This window comes from Sturnira hondurensis, unplaced genomic scaffold, assembly GCF_014824575.4.
Source record: "Sturnira hondurensis isolate 20B ecotype Veracruz unplaced genomic scaffold, ASM1482457v3 Scaffold0023357, whole genome shotgun sequence".
Taxonomy (NCBI): domain Eukaryota; kingdom Metazoa; phylum Chordata; class Mammalia; order Chiroptera; family Phyllostomidae; genus Sturnira; species Sturnira hondurensis.
In genome coordinates, this window is record NW_028095988.1 from 4333013 (window position 1) to 4355654 (window position 22642).

Genomic DNA, 22642 nt, shown 5'->3' on the forward strand with positions numbered 1-22642 from the left:
AACATCTATATTTCCTCCATCACATATACTTTAAACCACTGTGATGATGCTGTCATTCTTCTTTGTCAGACTGAGGCAAGATAGCACACTCTATATAAAGCAATAAGCCTCCAACATCCCTGTTCGTATCCCTTTACAACAATGATGAAGTATCTTTTATATAGTCCCCAGTGAATCTGAGAATTGCTTTCAGCATGACTCTTGATGCAAGCTGCAGGTTCTTCAGGTGGCCCATGTCAGGAACACAAACTGACACTGCATATAGATGAGCAGAGCATCCACAGGGCCCCCAGCTGCATTTCCCCAAGGCTGAAAGGATCCATACCAGCTTAAAATCCTGACTCTCTTACTCACCAATGAGCATGTCCCTCAACCACATCCATTCCTTTCCTACGAAGTCAGATTAATATTTTACACAAGTCAACAGCACTCTGAGAAATGTTCAACTCTTTCCTTTATCTCTGAATACAGATCCCAGTCAAAGTAGACTAAAAACAGAACAGGAAATATAACCAACTATAACCAATATGTAAATTAGCACTAGCCCTTAATTACTGGGCCACACAGATGCGCACTGACATTTCTGATTTTCAAGAGAGTAGGACCAGAGAAGAATTAGGGAGGGAGATGGTGTGATGGGAATAAATAGGCACTGCCCAAGCATGAGGTGTCCTCCCCTTTCCTCTCTTCTCTTTGTCTGGATCCTCCACAGGCTATCAACTTTCAAGATGAGTTCAAGATCACCTTAACCCGAACATCTCACACTGCTCCTTGAATTCATAGCAACTCTAAGAGCAAAATCCTCCTCTATAAGATTTCTTATAGTGTGGCTTCGTTTACTGTGCATGTATGACTTTCACTACCATAAGGTCAAGAATGTGTAAGATTTTTAGGTTACCAGCTACATTTCTTCCAATGCACAGTACTGGGAACATACCAGGTTTTTAATAAATATTAGTAGGATGAATAAAATCTTAATAATAATGATGATAATAATATTAAAAATTGTAGAGTCAGGGAGGTGTGAGTTAAGACTCAGCTCTACACTCTCACTGTAACTATAGTGAGACACATGACATAAACAAACATTTTATGGCTCTGTTTCCTCTTAAAAATGAGGATAACACTACCTACTTCAAACTGTGTCTTAATGAGAATGAGATAGTATATAGTAATATAATTGAAAGGGTATGGCACAAAAACAGAAATGAGTAACTGTCACTATTATAACTATCAACCTTTTCTATCTTGTGATATTTATGTGCACAGAAAATCTCTAATAACATACTAATAAAACAATGAGAAAATCACTAGGTGAAACGACTCGGGATCTCAAGGTGGAAGATCAACACAAGATGAAGGAGCCTGAACCTCTAAATGACTGCATGGAACAGAAACTCCCTATCTGTCCCATCTCCCCTAACTAATCCACACTGGATTGTAACATGAACACATAATAAACTTCTATTGTGTTAAACTATTAAAACTCAGGGTTTACCTATGACAGCAGCTTGTCTTATTTACTTTAAGACAAGTAAATAAGAAACATCTAATCAAGAATAGATGTTACATGTTTAAAAAGGTGCTATATATTTGTTAACAGGCTAGTCACAAAATAGTCCCAGGACTGGACAAACCTCCATGAGCTAAAATTTAATACTGTGAAATATCCCCCCTGTTATTTACTGTCCTCACCCCAGTTTAATGAAATAAGCCATAAACGAAAGCCCTTTCCTCCAACCTTCTGAGAGTTCAGCTCTCCTGCCTTCCCCATATAAAGTAACTGACCACATTAACTCCAACAAATTGCCCTTTGTTTACTGAATATCTTACACCAGCAGCTCCCACCTTAACATCTTCATCACCAGTGCCTATACTTTTATGTAAGTGCGTACCAAGAGAAAGAGGAATATAAGGAACTGGCTTAGACTACAGAAGAGAAGTCCTCATGATGTATGCTTGAATGAGCCTGAATCTGCTACAGACAGTGAGCCTGTGGCTTTCCATGTGTTCCCCTTTGCCCTTCACCCAGTATGAAGACCATGAATGCAGGACAGACTAGGTTTCAGGCACGCATTTTATAAGTAGATTATTTTTGTTTTTATTTGTGCTTTCGTTTTTTCTACATTTTAACATTTAAAATTCAATAAAATTGTTCTGACTTAATTATAATTAAGGTCACCTTCTACACTAGCAAATGCTACTGGCTGCATTATAACAATGAAATAAACACATCCACATATATATATTTATACATACAAAACTGAGTCAATCTTAGCAAAAATATTAAGTAAATAACAGAATAGGTAGTATTTGCATTTGACAAAGACATGAAGGTAGTCCATGAATTATCAAGTTTCAGAACTGTTAGCATAGTTGATAAAGAATCTGTAGGTAAAGCTGGGAAAGCAGAGGGAGGTTTAAAAACACAAATTCCTTATCTAACATGATATAGAGTTAACAGATGATCTCTATAAATGATATGCAAAGTATAGAGTTTTAAGTGTAATGCTTCGAGAGAGAATAAAAAATAAATCTTAAAAAGGGTAGATTAGAGAAGTGGTGGTGGAAGAGTAAATAACAGTTTAAATTTCTCATTTCCTATGGTAGCAAATCAATAAATACTGTTTCAATTCAACATATAAATGAAAACTACAAACAAAGGTCTGTATCTATTTAAGGAGACTATTGTGACCATTTAGAGCTAATGTTTCCTATTTGTGTTCCACTTCCATGTATTGTTTAAATTATTCTCACCAGCATTTTCTTTTGTAAGAAAACTTATTTACTAAATAAAAAATACCATTTTACTCAGATACAAACTACACCTGATAAATACATATAGACAATACAAATAAAATATGGTAAATTATCTTCTTATAACAGGTTTTTGTTGAAATGAATACACACAACATTGTACTTTGGTATAAAGATATATGAACTAATAAGCATGGATCTGGGGATTCATTTTTATTATTTGAGCAGAATTCTAAAGAGCTTTATTATAGTGAAAAAGCAAGAGTAAAATATCTCAATATTTTAAATTATATTTGAAATATTTTAAATACAGTTACTTACCGAGAGTTTGAGAGTCACCAGGTTTATTTTCATTCATTTTACTAGGAAACCTAAGAACATATAATACAGTCATCTTAATTTTAAAAGTCTCAAATTATCCATCTTAAATTTAGACAGTGCATGGTTTCAAATGTTGCATATCATTTTTTACTCTAGTACATGACTTCCTCACTTTTATACAGTAAGACCAACAGTTTCCGGTAAGGTTGGTAATGTCTATGGATACTGTAAAAACTGGAGAAAATGAGTCCTAGGCAGGTAGTTTAGTTGGTTAGAGCCAAGGTTGTGGGTTCCATCCCTGGTCAGGGTACATACAAGAATCAACCAATGAATGCATAAATAAGTGGAATAACAAATCAATGTTTCTCTCTTCCTTCCTCTCTTTCTGAAATTAACAATTTTTTTAATTGGAAGGAATATTTATTATTGTCAAAAGATTAAGATGACTACTTGTATTTAGTGTTAAGAGGCGACAGTTTTAAGATATCCTGCAGTGCACCCAACAGACCTACACAATAAAGAGTCTAGTCAGGGTGTCAAACTCATTTTCACTGGGGGCCGCATCAGCCTCATGGTTGTCTTCAAAGGGCTGAATGTAATTTTAGGACTGTATAAATGTAACTGCTCCTTAACAGTTAAGTGAGAGCTCAGCACTGCCACCGAGTAGAAACAAGGAGCCAGGCCAGATAAAACAAGGCGGAGGGCTGGATTCATCCTGCAGGCCTTGTGTTTGCCACCTGTGGTCCAGATGAACAATTTTCAACCTTTTTCATTTCATGGTACACATAAACCAATTACTAAAATTCTGTGGCACACCCCCAAAATATATTTTTGCCGATCTAAAAAAATAGAATTAATTTTGATTCATTCATACCACACAGCTATTGTTGTGTTGGCTGTCACTTTTTATTTGACAATTTAAGGAAGAGGTTAGTGCCCCTGACTAGAAAAGTTAGGTATTACACATTTTAAAAATTCTTTCAGCACACTACTGTATTCAGCACACTAGTTGAAGATCTCTGGTCTAGACTTTAGAATTTCCAGCTATACATTCAAGTATATTAAACAAACAAATAAAACACAACTATTTACAATTACATCAACCTAGAACTTAAGTCCATTTTACACATAGTCTTTTCCCCCCTACTATTTTAGGACGAATTACTATTTCCAAACTATAACTCCTATGTAAAGTCAAAGAAATTTCTACTTTATTTTTGTTCATAACTTTACCAAGACTTGTTCATTGGGGAAAAACCCACCATAACCAATAGTAATGGCATTCATATTTGAGTAGTCTATACAACCATTATTTATCAGAGTATATCTGTGGCTATTTTATTTACAGGGATTCTATGCAGAGTTGCAACATGTCTACTATGTCACATTCTTACTCTAGTACAGTGTTCAACCATTTACATACTGAAAGACACTGATCTGCCTGTCTCCTCACTCCTCACTAGTTAACAAATAGAACTATTAATATTCTTTGTTACTGAAATATAATTTTTCTGTCTCTAGTGCTAAAAGATCAAATAGAGAAAAAACAATAGTATCAAATTTCAGTTTTTTTAAAAAAGATTTTATTTATTTATTTATCTTTAGAGGGGAAGGAGAGAGGGAGAGAAACATCAATGTATGGTTGCCTTTCGTGTGTCCCCTGCTGGGAGTTGGCCTGCAGGGAACTGGCCTGCAACCCAGGCATGTGCCCTGACTGGGAATCGAACCGCGATCCTCTGGTTCACAGGCCTGTGCTCAATCCACTGAGCTACACCAGCCAGGGCAAATTTCAGTTTTTTGAAGGATATATGAACAACCTACTTGAAATGTTATGAGATTCGGGTATACATATGTGTTGGCTCTTCAAAATTAGGTTGAAAAGAACAAACACAATGTTGCTACTAGGTACTGCAATTAAAATCTCCTTTTACAGCTGCAAAACCAATGCTCAGAGAGATCACAGAGCTTGGAAGTGACAACAGATTAACCTATAACTGAATGACTGTGCCACTTCACATGAAAATAAGAGAGCATAATAAATGATAATAGTAATATCACAGGAGGGACAAAAAGACCATAAAGATTACTATCAAATTTTGTCAATGCTTTCTTATAATTTAGAATACATATTTCACACTGATTTTTAAAAATATTTGAGTTTAAAATTGTTTTCTTCATATATCACTTTTATGTTTTCATAAAAAGTCATAATCTAAGTCTTTTGAATCATTCTGACTCCAAGCTTCAATATATTCAGGCTCTTCCTTACAAAATCATCTGTGCCATCAAGATTGGTATTTAAAAGAATATGTAAAACAATGAAAGTGTCCTGCGTGAAGCATGTTTTGAAATTAAGTGGGTGTAGCCTACCTTTCCCCAACCCCGCAACCATTATGTAGTGTTAAAGGAATACTCCTCAGTATTTCCTGGATGTTTTTTCTTTTTTAGAGGCATTTATTATACTCCATACAGGCATTTGACATTTATGATGTGTATATATATTCATACAATTGCCACAGATTGTATTACCTCGCCAAAATTGGTTGAGGATCACAATACGTTTTTTTAAGTTTTATTATTAAATACACTGAGATAACATCAGTTAATAACATTATATGTTTCAAGTACTAGGTTGGCCAAAAAGTTCATGTGCTTCCCCCCCCCCCCATAATATGGCTTTAGTAGTGCTTCATTATCTTTAAAAAAAATTGTATTTATTTATTTATCTGTAGAGGGGAAGGGAATGACAGGAGAGAAATATCAATGTATGGTTGCTTCTCGTGTGTCCCCTGCTGGGAACTGGCCTGCAACCCAGGCATGTGCCCTGACTGGGAATCGAACCACGATCGTCTGGTTCGCAGGCCCATGCTCAATCCACTGAGCTATACCAGTCAGGGCTGCTTCATTATCTTTAACTTCATTTGAAACAGTTTCGTTAGACTGTTTTGTGACAGCTGTCATAGAAACGTGCATTTAAGAAAAAACTTAGTAAGAATCGGTGAATTTTTGTGTAGCCTTTTTAACACTGAAGATGAAAGAAAATGAGCAAAATTTTCAGCATATTATGCTGTATTAGTTCAAGAAAGGTAAAAACTCAACTGAAACACAAAAAATGATTTGTGGAGTGTATGTAGAAGGTGCTGTGACTGATGCACCAGAAGTGGTTGTGAAGCTTCATGCTGGAAATTATTTGTGTTCCAGAGTAGAGTAGACCAATTGAAGTTGATAGCAATCAAATTGAGACATTAATTGAGAACAATCAACATTATACCACACAGGAGAGAGCTGACATACTCAAAATATCCAATCAATAAAATTATTGGTGAAAATAAAAAATATGTATCTTATTTTATAGAAAAAATTAAATGGACTTTTTGGCCAACCCAATATATAATTCTATAATACATTACCCATATATTTCATTGTCTGTTCATCACTCTAAGTCACCATATCCTTCCGTCACCCTTCTGTCACTATATACAGGGTGCAGCAAAAGTAGGTTTACAATTGTATGTGAAACACACTGTATTCTTGCATTATTATTTATAAATTATTGTATTATTTTTCATACAAACAATGGTAACCAAATTTGGCCACATCCTGTAGCTGCCTTTTCTGCCTCCCCACAAAGAGCTTGTTTTTAAACATGTTAAAAGGGTGAAAGAGTGTCAATCTTAAAAATTAGGAAATACAATAAACAGGGAGATAAAAATGCCTTTTTTATAATTTAACATCTGATAATTTAGCATATCATAAACCCATACATACCTAAGAATTTACTACAGAAAATTCCATACACACATGATAACAGTACTTTAATTAGAGTAAACACAAAATTTTTAACTTATAAATGATGTTTAGCCAGTTCCCAACAACAGATTTATATTTGATATTTAATATCTCCATCTCCTAATTCCTTAACAGCTCACCTCTGTGGGTGAATTGCATCTATCTACTGTTTACTTTTAGATTTACTTTAACTTAGTATAATAATTTAGGTCCACAATATAGGTAACTTTAATAAAGATATTTAAAAATCTCTTAATGGCATTAATGCAAACAATAATCACATATTACTTTACATTATGTTTATTTCAATTTTGTTAATTCCTCAGCTATACTGCTAAATTCCCTGAGGGTAACATCCTCATATAACTGAGCACCGTGGTAATAAGTATTTGCTGAATGTGATTGACAATTATAATACAGATATTGGTATGAGTAGGCAAGATTCTAAACTAAATTTTCATTGTAATGAAATCATTACATCTTCTGTTATTCTTCTCCTTCCCACTGCAAAAACCCAAGGCATCTCTTTTAGAAGACAACGTAATTAAGCCCCATCTAGATTTTTATAATTACATAAGCAACTGTGTTACTTTCAAAAAAGTACCTGAAGATTCTTGTTAATTACCAACCTTAGAACTCTGTACTAAAAATGGGCTTTCTCATATTTGCACATAAATATAAAAGAAAAAACTTGAACATCAGTCTCACATGACGCACAACAAAAGTAGCTCAGCAGGATGCAGAAGACCATGCTGAAAGCCTCCGAGTATCACTGGCCACAGCTAATCATAAGAATGATCTCCAATGCTGTCTAAACAGGAATGCAAAAGGTTTTTCTATGTATGCCAATATCTACTAAGCACTGAATATAGCTTTTCAGTTATTAATACACACTATTATATTACACCAATGGCACAAGTCTAGAAATTTGTCATCACTTTTCTAGTGATCTGATGTTCAACATAGGTACAAAATCAATTCAATGGAAAAAAGAAGTCTTTTCAACAAATGTTGCTGGAAAACTGGATAGTCTCATGGAAAACAAGTGAACCTGAGTCCATACTTCACACCGTACACAAAAATTAATTTCAAGTGGGTCATAAACCTAACTGTAAAAATTAAAACTACAAAAATTTCAAAAGAAAAATACAACCTGATCAGTGTGGTTCCATTGGTTGGACATTGTCCCACAAAGTGAAAGGTTGCCAATTCAATTCCCAGTTGGGGTATGTGTCTGGGTTGCTGGTTCAGTAATCATTGGAGGCGCAAGGAAGAGGTGACTCACTAATGTTTCTCTCTTGCAACGCTGTTTAGCTCCCTCACTGTCTCCCCCTTCCCCCATCTCTAAAAATAAATAAAGTCTTGGGAAAAAAGTAACACATTATATATACTTCATCAAAATAAAAGCTTCTACTCATCAAAAGCTACCATTAAGAAAGTGAATATGCATGCCATAGACTCGGAGAAAATATTTGAAAAAGATGTCTGACAAAGACATGTACTCAGAAAACAAAGAACTCCTACAATTCAATGATATAAAATAATCTAATAAAGAGATGGGTAAAAGATATGAATAGACACTTCATGTAGGAAGACATGAATGGCCAATAAACACATGAAAAAATATTCAACATCATTGGTAATCAGAATAATAAAATTAAAGATACTATGAAATATCACTTGATACCCACAAAAATGGCTAAGATTAAAAAGACTACCAACAACAAACACTGGAAAGGATATGAAGCAAATGGGGAACTCCCATAAATTGTTGATGGGAATATAAAACAGAATAATTATTTTGAAAATTTTGGAAGTTTCTTAAAAGTTAAATATACACCCATGCACCTAACCCTTGCTTCACAACTAGGTATTTACCCAAGAAAAATAAAAACATGTATAGACAGGAAACTTTATACAAGAATATTCATTAGCAGCCTTCTTCATTATATTCTAAAACTGGAAACCCATAAAATCATCAACAAGAAAATACATATAAATTGCAGTATATTGATAAAATGCAATACTACTTAGCAGTGAAATATAAAAAGTGCTGCAAGATGCAACAAAGAGTTGACTCTCTCAGATATGCTGAGTGAAAAAAGCAACCCACTACTATTCAGATCCGGGTTATTCCATTCACATAAAGTTCTAAGACAGGCAAAACCAACCCATCATGGAAAACATCAAAACAATGCTTGCCTCTCAGGTGGGCAAATGATTGGAAAGCAATAAAAGGAAAATTTCTGAAATATCCTACTTTTGCTTGGAGGATGTAAACAAGCAAATTTCTAACAGAGATACCAGAGCTACAAATGAGAGTTTTCTAAATCCAATATTCTTTGTCTCTTAATTTTGTAGTTTTCAAGGAAACAACACTATAGGTCCACTTTGTAGTCAAGATCTGATAATTGACTCCTTTAGGAAGAGCCCGGGCTTTGCCTTGATCCTATGCAAATGCTACTTCTTTTAAATTTCACCAAATGACACTAAATTGGATTCACCAAAATCCTGTAAGAAATCTGTTTTACTCTTTGGTGAAAAGCCCTGTGGTTCTTCTGGTCTGCAATGTCTCTCCATGCACAAATGAGTTGATCTCAAATTAGAAGTTCTAAAAACATCATGTAATTCATACATACTTTTGACTAGTTCTATTTAGCCTTCTTTCTAATCCCTAGTGCCTGAAATAAAATCCTTGTTTCTAAATCCTGATTGATGACAATTTTATTTCAAACAACCATCTCCAAAACAAAACTACATCCAAAAAAGGACTATTCACATATTTCTGTTGGATTTTTATCATCTGTTTTCCTTTTAGTACATAAATTTTAAGATGCCCTAAATAGTACAAGGAAAACAATGTTATTTAAGTATATATCTAATAACTACCCAAGAATTAACAATAGATTTGGCGTCAGAAATAATATCACTGATATTATTCCCCCCGAAAAAATCACGAACACTTTAATGAAGCAATCTAGAAAGACACTGTCCAGAGGTATTTTTGTAACAGTGATTGAAGTAAACATAATATACTAATCATGTGTTAATTATGGAATAGCCTGTGCTAACAAACTCACAGATGATTCACGTATTAAATGTTTCTTAGTATTTTATAGACATCAGCAGTTGCAGCTCTCTCTTAATCAAGGAATAACCTGGACTACAAGAAATTGGGTGAGCATCAGTGATTCATATCAGAACCAGCAGAAATGCTGCCTGCACATCCTATTCCCAGATACCAGCTGTGAAACCGTGGATAGAGCAATCAAAGTACATGATGATGCATGCAGGGGATAACACTGAAACCACCTAGGGGCAGAGCTGAGAAACTACTCATCGCCAGAAAATTCCTTAGTTCCCCTCCTCACACAGTTCCCCTATATAAACTAGCAGGGATGCCTAAGATGCTAAGATGAGCTTTCAGATGAGAGTACCCCATCTTCCAGGTTGCAAGCACCTGAATAAAACCACTTTTCTTTGCATTAGGCACCTGCCTCTGAAGTAACTGCTTTAGAAAACAGTGGGCAGCTGGAGCTGCGTTGTTACATTCTGAGTCTCTTCCACTGCTTACTTCCACTTGGTCAGTTAGTGATATTCACAGTTTGAATCTCCTCCCTTCAACAGAGGAAGCCTGATTTCCCTTTCCTTGTTTGTGGTTGTGCTTATCAACTTGTTTCCACCAAAAGGCCTGGCAGAAATGATGATGTGTAACTCCTAAGAGGCACTGTGACATTCCCTTGGGTCACCTGCACTGGAAGAAGCTACTCACCATGTAATAAGAACTTATCAGATGCTCTCTACAAGGTTAGTTGTCAAAGAACTGATATAAACATCCACAGTCCTGTGAGGGAGCTAATTTAGAATTAATCCTTCAGCCCCAATCAAGCCTTCATATGATTGCAGATGGGCTGACATCTGAGAGCAACTTCCCAGAAAACCATAAGTCAGAATCACAATGCTAGGCTGCTCCCAAATTTTGAACCACAGAATTGCCAGATAATATTTATTGTGTCAAGCCACCAAGTTTTGGGGTGACGTACTACACAGATATAGATAATTAATACATAAAGTAAACCAAATTCCCTCTCATTGCAGCTGGGCAGCTATTTTTGGTGGGATCTCTAGAATTTTCAAGCTAAAAGATTATGTCATCTACAAACAATTTTACTCATTCCTTTTAGATTTGGATACCTTTTATTTGCTTTTCTTCCCTGACTGCTCTAAGACTTCCAGTACTATGTTGAATAGAGTAGTCAGAGTGCACACCCTTGTCTTTCAATCTTTCACCATTGAGTATGATGTCAGCTTGTCATATATGGCCTTTATGATGTTGAAGTATGTTTCTTCCATACCAAACTCATTAATAATTTTTATCATAAAAGGATGGGGTTTTTTTTGTTCAATGATTTCTCTGTATCTATTGAGATGATTCTGATTTTTATTTATCATTCTAATAATGTAATGGATCACTTTTATTGATTTGCATATGTTGAACCATCCTTGCATCCAGGGATGAATCCCACTTAACTGTGATGTATGATCCTTTTAATGTGCTGTTGAGTTCAGTTTGTTAGTATTTTGTTGAGAATTTTTGAATCCATCCTCATCAGGAATATTGGCCTGTAGTTTTTCTGCAGTGTTTTATAAGGTCAGCATTACCCTGATATCGAAACCAGAAAAATGGTTTCGGTATCAGGATAATGCTGACCTCATAAAACAAGCCTGGGAGTTGAACATACACTTTAGAAAAAAAATGTCAAATAGCCAACAAGCAAATGAAAGAAGGAATGCTGAAAGATTCACAAAAATGTGAAGATTAAACAACACAATTTTAACCAAGCTAAAGGTCAAAGACATCACAAGGAAAATTAGAAAATACCTCAGACAAATGAAAATGAAAATATACTGAAATCTATGGTATACAACATAAAGGGATCAAAGAAATGCTACAGCTGTAAATGCAGATATTTAAAAAAAATAACCTAACTTTATACCCAATAGAACTAGAAAAAGAAGTGCAAACTGAAGCCAAAGCTAGTAGATGGAAGGAATTTATAAATATTAGAGTGGAGACAAATGTAAAAACTAGAAATACAATAGAGAAAATAAAAGCAAAAGTTGGCTCTTTAAAAAGACCAACAAAACTGACAAAACTTTAGGTAGGCTGACAAAGAAAAAAAACACCTCAAATTACTAAAATTAGAAACAAAAAGAAATATTACTACAGAATTTACAATAATAAAAAGGATTATATGAACAAATATATACCAACCTGTTAGATAATTACTTGGTTAAACAAGTTAGATAATCTTACAAAGAAGACTCAAACAGAAATAGAAAATTTCACAGATCACTATCAAGAGGTTGAATAATTAGGGACTTCCAGCCAAGATGGTGGCATAGATAGACACACTATGCCTCCTCGCAAAACAAAAAGAAGGACAACAACAATTTAAAAACAAGAAACAACCACAACTGACAGAAAATCAAACTGTATGGGAGTCCGACAACCAAGGAGTTAAAGAAGACACACTCATCCAAATTGGTGGCAGGGTGGAGACAGGCAGCTGAGTGAGGACTTATGGCAAGGCAGTGGCTGGAGGACTGAGGCAAGCAAGGCGGCAGCTGGCGAATCTAGCGAAGTGAAGGCTAGTGGATCCGGCAGCCCCGCATTCCCATGCAGATAAACTGGGAGAAACAACTGGAGAGTGAGACAGGCCATGCAACCTGGGGCCACAGCAAGGGGAAATAAAGCCTCAAACCACGATTAAAAACACCTGTGGGGGTTGAGTCAGTGGAAGAAACTCCCAACCTCACAGGAGAGTTCGTAGGAGAGACCCACAGGGTCCTAGAACGTTCACAAACCCACCCGCAGAAAATCAGCACCAGCAGGGCCCAATTTGCTTGTGGGTAGGGGGTAAAGTGACTGAAATCTGGCAGAGTGGAGCAAGTGACACTGTCCCCTCTTAGACGCCTTCCCCACAAACAGCCTCACAACGCAGCAATGTGGGTTACTCTGCCCTGGTGAATACCTAAGGGTCCGCCCCTTACTATGTAACAGGCATCAAGACCAAAAAAAAAAAAAAAAAAGGCCCAAATGAAAGAAGAGATCAAAGCTCCAGAAAAAATACAACTATGTGATGAAGAGGAAGCCAACCTATCAGATGAACAGTTCAAAACACTGGTAATCAGGATGTTCACAGAACTGGTTGAATCTGCTCACAAATCAGATGAAAAAATGAAGGCTATGCTAAGTGAAATACAGGAAAATCTACAGGGAACCAAGTGATGGGAAGGAACCTGGGACTCAAATCAATGGAGTAGACCAGAAGGAAGAAAACATGCAACCAGAAAAGAATGAAGAAACAATAATTCAAAAAAAATGAGGAGAGCCTTAGGAACTTCCAGGACATCTTTCAACGTTCCAAAATCTGAATCATAGGGGTACCAGAAGGGGAAGAGGAAGAGCAACAAGTGGAAAACTTATTTGAACAAATAATGGAGAACTTCCCCAATCTGGCAAAGAAAATAGACTTCTAGGAAGTCCAGGAAGCTCAAAGAATCCCAAAGAAGTTGGACCCAAGGAGGAGCACACCAAGGCACATCATAATCACATTACCCAAAATTAAAATTAAGGAGAGAATCTTAAAAGCAGCAAGAGATAAGGAGGCAGTTACCTACAAAGGAGATCCCATTAGACTGTTAGCTGATTTCTCAAAAGAGACCTTACAGGCAAGAAGGGGCTGGAAAGAAGTATTCCAAGTTATGAAAGGCAAGGCCCTACATCCAAGATTGCTCTATCCAGCAAAGCTTTCATTTAGAATGGAAGGGCAGATAAAGCGCTTCTCAGATAAGATCAAGTTCAAGGAGTTCATTATCACCAAACCCTTATATGAAATGTTAAAGAGATTTATCTAAGAAAAAGAAGATAAAAAATATGAATAGTAAAATGACAGCAAACTCACAGTTATGAACAACCACACCTAAAACAAAAACAAACTAAGCAAATGAATAGAACAGGAACAGAACCATAGAAATGGAGATCACATGGACAGTTATCAACAGGGAGTGGGAGGGGGAGAGAGGGGGGGAAGGTACAGAAAATAAGTAGCATTAATTTAGATAAGTAGAAAACAGACAGAGGAAGGTAAGGAATAATATAGGAAATGTAGAAGCTAAAGAACTTATATGTATGACCCATGGACATGAACTAAAGGGGAGGGGGAAATGTGGGTGGAAGGGGGTGTGCAGGGCGGAGGGGAGTGAAGATGGGAAAATGGGACAACTGTAATAGCATAACCAATAAAATATATTTTTAAAAAAGAGGTTGAATAATTAATCAAGAATCTCCCAATAAGGAGGAGTTTGGGCCTAGAAAGCTTTCCTGGTGAATTATATCAAGTATTTAACAAGAACTGGCACCAATGTTTCTCAAACTGATCTACAAAATATAAGAGGAGAAATGGTGATAGAATAAAACATAATAAAAAAAAGAAGAGGAAATACTTAATACAATCTATAAAGCTAGAACTACCTTTATACCAAAGCTAAAGACATCACCGAAAAGGTGATGTCTTTAATCTATTAATATAGATATAAAAGTCCTCAACAAAATACTAGTAAATTGAATCTTTTTCAAGAGAATTAAATACCAAGACAAAGTAGAATTTATCACAGGAGTTACTGAGTGGTTCAACACATGAAAAAAAATCAGTGTGACACATCACATTAACAAAATAAAAGGTGACATGTTCATCTTGATTGAAGCAGAAAAAACACTGGACAAAATCTAACACTCTTTCGAAATAAAATCTCAACTGACACGTGCACTGACAAGCAGTGCCTGCGGCATCAAGGATCAGGTATGAGACAAATTCACATGGACTACCGAGTCCTGTGGAGGAAAAGGGCCAGCAAGGCTACTCCCTCAAGGGGGGATAGCCTGAGAACGGCCTAGCCACCCCCTCAAGGGGAGAGTTGCTGCAGCGGCCAGGCAACTCTCTCACCAGGGGAGGGAGAGCACCCTGACCCTTGCCTAGTCAGGCTTTTATTGGGATTTTTTGCACAGGAGTTCAGGTATAGCTTATTAATCACTGTCAAGCAGTAGATTGTATACAAAGAACCATCAGGGTTTCTTCTAAACCAGGGCCTGTCAGCTAAAAGGCTACAGAACTTTGGGAACATAAACTCTTCTGCTCGGGCCCTTATCGTCTAACTGAAAGCATTCTTAAACAAAGCAGGTCTCACAGGGTTTCAAATATTCCTTCTCAGTCCTAATCACCCAGGGAGCCTGCCATTCCCAGAACAAGGCTTGCACCGCCTCCCCCATCATAGCTTTTTTAGACTTAAGTGGATAAGAGCCAGGAAGTGCTTCTCCTAGAGGACACGGGGACTCGGGCTTTGTCAAAGCCGGGGGGTGGGGGGGGGTTGGGGGGGGTGGTGGTGGCGGCGGCGGCAAGGGTCCATCACTCCCTCTTTGTTACAGCCCCGAGTCCTTCCATGATGGTCTCCCAAGTGATCGTGTCTGGCCTAGGTTGCCCCTCATCTAAGGGGTCTCACTTGTCTCTGACCATCCAACCATACTTTGGGGGCAGGAGATGAAGCAGGGGCAGCATCTGCTGCCAGAGACAAGCCTGTCTCCTCAGTGGCTCACAATCTGGAGGTCGCTCACAGCCTTAGACATGGGAGACTGTTTACAATTCCTGAAAGCAGGCAGGGCAGTCCCCAACACTCAACAATCTAGGAATAGAAGGTAATTTCCTCGGCATGATAAAGAACATCAATGAAAAACCCATAACTCGGCATGATAAAGAACATCAATGAAAAACCCATAACTAATATCATACTCAGTGGTAAAAGACTCAACGTTTCCCACATAAAATCTGAAGCAAAATAATATCCACTCTCACCACTTGTATTCAACATTGTACCAAAGTTCTAGCTAGCACAATTAGGAAAGAAGGAAATAAAAGGCATCCAAATTGAAAGCAAGAATAGTTCTATTTGCAGAACACATGATATTCTGTGTAAAACAGACTAATGAATTTGCAATTAAAAAAAAAAACCTGTTACAGCTTCTGAGATGTCAGCAGCATGGCGCACATTGAGTGAGGCTGAGCCCAGGGTCAGGGGCAGAGAAGAAGAGCAAAGGGTAATGGCATTCTACAACCTGCTATCACTGGACAGAGGAATCCGTAGTCATGGGGAATGCCCACCCTATCTTCCTGTGGCCGGCTTCCAGCAGTAAAAGCCTCACTTAGAAGATCGTGAAAAGGTGGAAAAAACTTTCCAGCCTAAGTGGTCTGTCCTCAATGCAGTTAAATGCCCTAAAAATAAAAAAGCTGCAGATGTGCAAACCTGCCCCCACCACGGACCCCTTCCCAACCCGTCCAGGTTGAGCATGGTAGAGGCAGCTGGGTCAAGTCAGGGCAGCTCTGTGGGTGCTTCTTGTTACAGGATGGCAGCAAAGGGAAGACTCAAGTCAGGAGACTCATAGCTCACCACTTCCACCACGGAGGTGGTGCTTTGACACTGCGGCAAGCAGGTCATAATAGAGGGGCCCACCTCCTTGAGAAATATGAGGCATTTCCACAGTAGTGACTGCCCCACAGAGATCACGGAAACACCAGTAGCACAAATAAGAGAAAATAAAAATTTGCACTTCAGCACCACCTAATGGAAAACAAAACAAAACAAAAAGACCTCTAGTTATCAACCTGTTAAAGCTAAACACCGAAGAGTCAAATACTTTTAAAAACACATATTTCATTCCTACAACTTCCCAGACAGAAATTAATCCATCAATCACCATTAATAACCAAAGGAAGAAGGGCGTTCAGACAGAAAAGAAAAAAATCTCCAGAAAAACTTAAAGACATGAGAAACTGTGATTCGAATTGGAGAGTATTCAAGATTGCAGTTTTGAAAACACTCAGTGAGATAAAAGAAAACTCGAAAACTCAACTTAGTAAGCTCTGGAAAAGAAATCAGCGAGGAAAAGGAGTATTTCCAAAGACTTTGAAACTATAAAAAAAAGGTAAAACAAATCTGGAGCTGAAGAACTCTAAATAAATGAGATAAATGAACTAGCAAGCTTAGAAAATAGAGCAGACCAGGTAGAAGAATTAGTGATAAAGAAGAAATCTAGAAATGACTGAGATAAAAGAAGAAATAACTGAGAGTAAAAAAAGAAATGAAAGAACCTTATGAGAAATGACTCCATAAGAAACAGCAATATTAGAATAATGGGTATATCAGAAGGAGAAGGAAACAGAGAGCCCATTTAAACAAAGAGTAAGAACTTCCCAAACCTATGCAAAAAACAGGATCTTGAATCTAAGAAGCTAACAGAACACTTAATCATTTCAACCCCAAAAGACCTCCTCCAAGGCGCATTTTATTAAAACTGGCAAAAATTAACAACAAAAAATTCTCAAGGCAGCCAAGGAAAAGAAGATGGTAATATATAAAGGAAACTGGGTTGGGCCAAAAAATCCACTTGGTTTTTTCCTGTAAAATAAAAGACACATTTTTCATTTTCACCCAAAACTTTACTCATTTGGATATTTTGAGTATGTCGGCTATCTCCCATATGACAGAGTGTTGATTGTAGATGAATTAACGTCTCGATTTGATTGCTATCAACTTCAACTGGTCTACTTAACAGTGGAGCATTGTCCAGTGAGAAAGCTCTAGCACACAGCTTTGCAAACCACTTTTGACACGTCTGATCAGTCACAGCACTTTCTCCACACACTGCACAAATCTTTTTTTGTGTGTTTCAGGCATTTTTATTTTTCTTGAAATAATAAAGCACAATATGCTGAAAATGTTGTGTATTTTCTTCAATCTTCATATTAAAATGGCTACACAAAAATTCACTAATTTTGATACATTTTTATTTTTTAAAAGATTTCATTTATCTGCCCTGGCTGGCATAACTCAGTGGATTGAGCACGGGCCTGCACACCACATGATGGTGATTCGATTCCCAGTCAGGGCACATGCCTGGGTTGCAGGCCAGTTCCCAGCAGGGGATGCATGAGAAGCAACCACACACTGATAATTCTCTCCTTCTCTCCTTCCCTTCCCCTCTAAAGATAAATAAATAAAATCTAAAAAAAATAAGAACACTATGACAGACTATATGCCACCAAAATCAGTAACCTAGCAGAAATGGACTCTTTGCAACAGCATAGATGGACCTGGAGAGTATTATGCTAAGTGAGACTAGCACCACATGATTTCACTCACATGTGGAATCTAATGAACAAACTGAACTAACAAGCGATATAGTGACCGAGAGCAGGCTGAGGGCTGACAGCTATCAGGGGCAGGGGTGGAGGGATTGAACAAAAAAAAAGGGGGAGAGAACACTCATGGACACGGACAACAGTGTGGTGACTACTGGGTGGCAGTAGGGGTGAGGGTCAAGGGATGTGGAGAGGGTATGGGAGATTAAATGGTGATGGACAGAAACTTTACTTGGTGTGGTAAACACACAATACAGTGTACAGATGATGTATTATATAATTGTGCACCTGAAACCTGTATAATTTTGTTAACCAGTGTCACCCCAATAAACTCAAAAAAAGGAAGGGAAATGACAGGTTCTTAAATATATAACCTTCAGAGGCTTACATGAAGAATTGGAAAAGATTTACTGTTGATCAGATATACTGACCAACAGTAAGGGATATACTGATCAATAGTAAGGAAATTGAAAGAGTCATCAAAAAACTCCTACAAGTAAAAATCCAGGACCAGGTGGCTTCATTAGTGAATTCTACCAAACATCCAAAGAAGATTTAATACCCAGTCTTTTCAAACTCTTTCCAAAACTTGAGGCAGTGGCAATGCTTCCTAATTCATTATATGAGGCCAATATTACCCTGAAACCAAAACCGGGCAAGGAAACACACACACACAAAATTACATATCAATAACTGATGAATATAGATGCAAAAAGCTTAAATAAAATACTAACGAATTGAATACAACAACACATTAAAAAGATCAAGTAGGACTCATTCCAGGGGCACAAAAATGGGTCAACATAAAACAAATAGATCAATGTAATACACCAGGTAAACAAAATAAAGGATAAAAATCCTATGACTTAATCAAGAGATGCAAAAAATCATTTGACAAGATAAAACATGCATTTATGATTAAAACATAATAAAATGGGCACAGAAGGAAAGTAACTCAATATAATAAAGGCCTATTTTGACACACTTTCAACTAATAAGACTCAGTGGTGAAAAACTGAAAGCTTTTCCTTTAAGATTAGGAACATGACAATGATGTCCACTCTCACCACTGTTATATAATATAGTACTGGGAATCCTGGCTAGAGTAATCAGGCAAAAGAAAGAAAAGGCATCCATATTAGGAATTAAGAAGTAAAACTGTCACCTTCTACAGATGACATGATTCTATTATAGAAAACTCCAAAGATTCCACTAAAAAACTATCAGAAACAATAACATAAGGAAATCAATGTTGAAGGAAATCAATGTAGAAGAAAATCCATTGCATTCCTATGCACTGACCATGCAATAACAGAGGAAGAAATGAAGAAAACAATTCCACTTGCAATCAAAACAAAAAGAATACCTAGGAATAAACTTAATAGAGAATGTAAACATAGTATACACTGAAAACTACAAGACACTGTTGAAATAAATTAAAGACACAAAGAAATGGAAAGATATTCTGTGTTTATGGATTGGAAAGATCAACATAATTAAAATAGCTGCACTACCTTAAGCAGTATAGAGCTTTAATGCAATCCCCAGAGGCATAATCCCAGAGGCATTGTTCGAAGAAATAGACCCTCCTGAATCATCAAATTTGTGTGGAACCACAAAGACTCTGAATAGCTAAAGCAATTCTGATGGGGGAAAAATCTAGGGGGTATCACACACTCCGACTTCAAATTATACTCCAGAGGTATAATAATCTAAATAATTCAACATTGGTCAAAAACAGACACAGAACAATGGAACATAATTGAGAACCTAGAAATAAACTCACACATATATGGGGAAATACTTTTTAACAAATTAGACAAAGACATACAACAGAGAAAAGAAAGCCTCTACAATTAATGGTGCTGGAAAAATTGGAAAGCCACATGCAATAGTATGAATCTAGACTGTTATTTGACACCATACACAAAAATTAACTCAAAATGGATCAAAGATCTAAATATAAGACCTGAAACAATTACATATATAGAAGAAAGCTCATTTACTAAACTTATGCACCTTGGTTTCAGAGAGGATTTTATGAATTTAACCCTAAAGGCAAGGAAAGTAAAAGCCAAAATAAATGAATGGGCCCATTCGAACTAAAAAACTTCTGCACAGCAAAAGAAACCATCAATGAAACAAATGGGAGAAGTATTTGCAAACAACACCTCCAAGAAGGGGATATCCAAAATATAGTATGAGGAACTTGTATCACTCAACAACACGTAAAAAACACTCCAATTAAAATACCAGCAGAAGACGTGAGCACTTTCCCCAAGAAGACAAATGGCCAACAAATATATGAAACTATGCTCAACTTTACTAGTTTTAAGGGAACTGCAAATCAAAACCATAATGAGATACCATCTCATACCTGTAGGAATGGCTATTATCAAGAAAATAAGAAATGATGTTAGTGAGGACATGGAGAAAAAAGAAACTCGTGTACACTACTGGAAGAAATGTGAATTTGTACACCAGTATGGAAAATGGTGTGGAGGTTCTTCAAAAACAATTAGGAATAGAGCTACCATATGACCAAGCAACCCCTCTTCTGGGTATCTACCTGAAAATTTTGAAAATGCTTATTCATAAATATATGTTATCTATATGTTCACTGTAGCATTATCTACAGTGGCCAAGACATGGAAACAACCCTAAGTGTTGTTGGAGGGATGAATGGATAAAGTAGATATGGTGGTACATATATACAATGAATACTACTCAGCCATAAGAAAGGATAAAAGCCCTGGCTGCTGTGGCTCAGTTGGTTAGAGCGACATACCAAAAATTGAAAAGTCATGGGTTCAATTCCTAGTCAGGGCACATACTTGGGTTGGCATGTTCAATCCCCAGTTGGAGCATGTACGTACAAGGCAACTGATCAATGTTTCTCCCTCTCTCTGCCTCCCTCCCTTCTCTCTCCAAAAAGCTATGAAAAAAATGTCCTCCGGCGAGGATTAAAAGAAATAGGAAAGAAAAAGGATGAAATACTGACATTTGTGACAACATGGATGGATCTTGAGAGTATCATGCTAAGCAAAGTAAGTCAGAAAGAAAAGGACAAGAACCATATGATTTCACTGCTATATGCTATGTAAAACAGAAAGCAACAAGGGTACAAACAAACTCATAGACACAGACAACAAAAGATTAGTTACCAGAGGGGTAGTGAAGGGGAGGATGAAAAGAGTAAAGGGGGTCAAATATATGGTGACAGAGACTAGACTTTTGAGTGATGAGTGCAGTGCAGTACACAGATGATGTATTATAAAAATGTATACTTGAAACATATAATGTTATTAACCAATGTCACCCCAATTGATTTAATTTAAAAACTGTTAGATCTAAAAAACTAAGCAATGTTGCAGGATCAACACAAAAAAGCCATTTGATTTTTATACAATGGCAAAGAACAATCCATAGAGATATTAAGAAATCAATTCCATTCATAATAGCATGAAAAAGAACAAACTATTTAGAAACAAAATACAACCAAAGAGTGGAAGAGTTGTCCAATGAAAACCACTGAACACTGATAGAACAAACTAAAAAAAACCCCAAATACATGGAAAGTTACTCTGTTCATAGTTGAAATACTTAATACTGTTAAGAGGGCAATAGTTCCCAAAGCAGTCTACAGATCTGATCCAATGCCCATTTTTTGTAGAAATGGAAAACCTAACCCTGAAGTTAGAACTGTTATATGGAATTGCAAAGGATGCTAAATTATCCAAAAACAATACAAAATAGAAAAAGTTAAAGTACTCATACTTTCCAATCTGAAAACTTACTACAAAACTATAGTAATCAAAATAGGGCAGAAGTGACATAAACACAAACATATAGATCAAGAGAAAGGAAGAGTTCAAAAATAAACCCACACTTCTATGATCAATTAATTTTTCACCAGGGTGCCAAGACCAATGAATGGGGAAAGAACAGTCTCCAACAAATGGTGCTTGGACAACTGGGTAGCCAAATGCAAAGGAATAAAGTAGGACCCCTACCTTGTACTATATACAAAAATTAGCTCAAAATGGATAAAAAACTTGGTAAGAGCCAAAACTATAAAAAAATTTAGAGGAAAACATAGGGTTATGTGAATCTTCATGACCTTGGGCTTAACAATGGTTTCTTATACAGGGTCCAGCAGAAGTAATGTTTGAGTGTGGTTGGTAGGGTAATGATGTGGGTGTACTAATTTATAGCTTTAATTCAAAGATTTCACCAAAAATGTCATATGGTGTGCTTGAGTGTGATATTACTATGTTATAGAATGACATGTTCATGATTTTGTAATAAAAAGGGAGAGTCATTTGTGCCAGACCCTGTATATGACACCCAAATCATAATCAAAAGAAAAAGAAACAGAAAAAAACAAATAAATTGATCTACACAATCAAGGGAGTGAAAATATAATCCACAAAAATGGGAAAAATATTAGGAAATCATATACCTGATAAGGATCTAGGATTCAGAATATATAAGAAATTCTTGCACCTCAAAAACAAAAA

General features: G+C 36.6%; 1 protein-coding gene across 1 annotated transcript in view; it reads right to left on the reverse strand.

Annotated features, from left to right (window-relative positions):
• G2E3 (G2/M-phase specific E3 ubiquitin protein ligase) overlaps positions 1-22642 on the reverse strand; it is an 81082-nt gene that overhangs the window by 37583 nt on the left and 20857 nt on the right. The window contains exon 2 of the mRNA XM_037037521.1: positions 3079-3119. Within this exon, the coding sequence (XP_036893416.1) occupies positions 3079-3115 (37 nt within the window). The 5' untranslated portion in view covers positions 3116-3119. The remainder of the gene's footprint in view (positions 1-3078; positions 3120-22642) is intronic.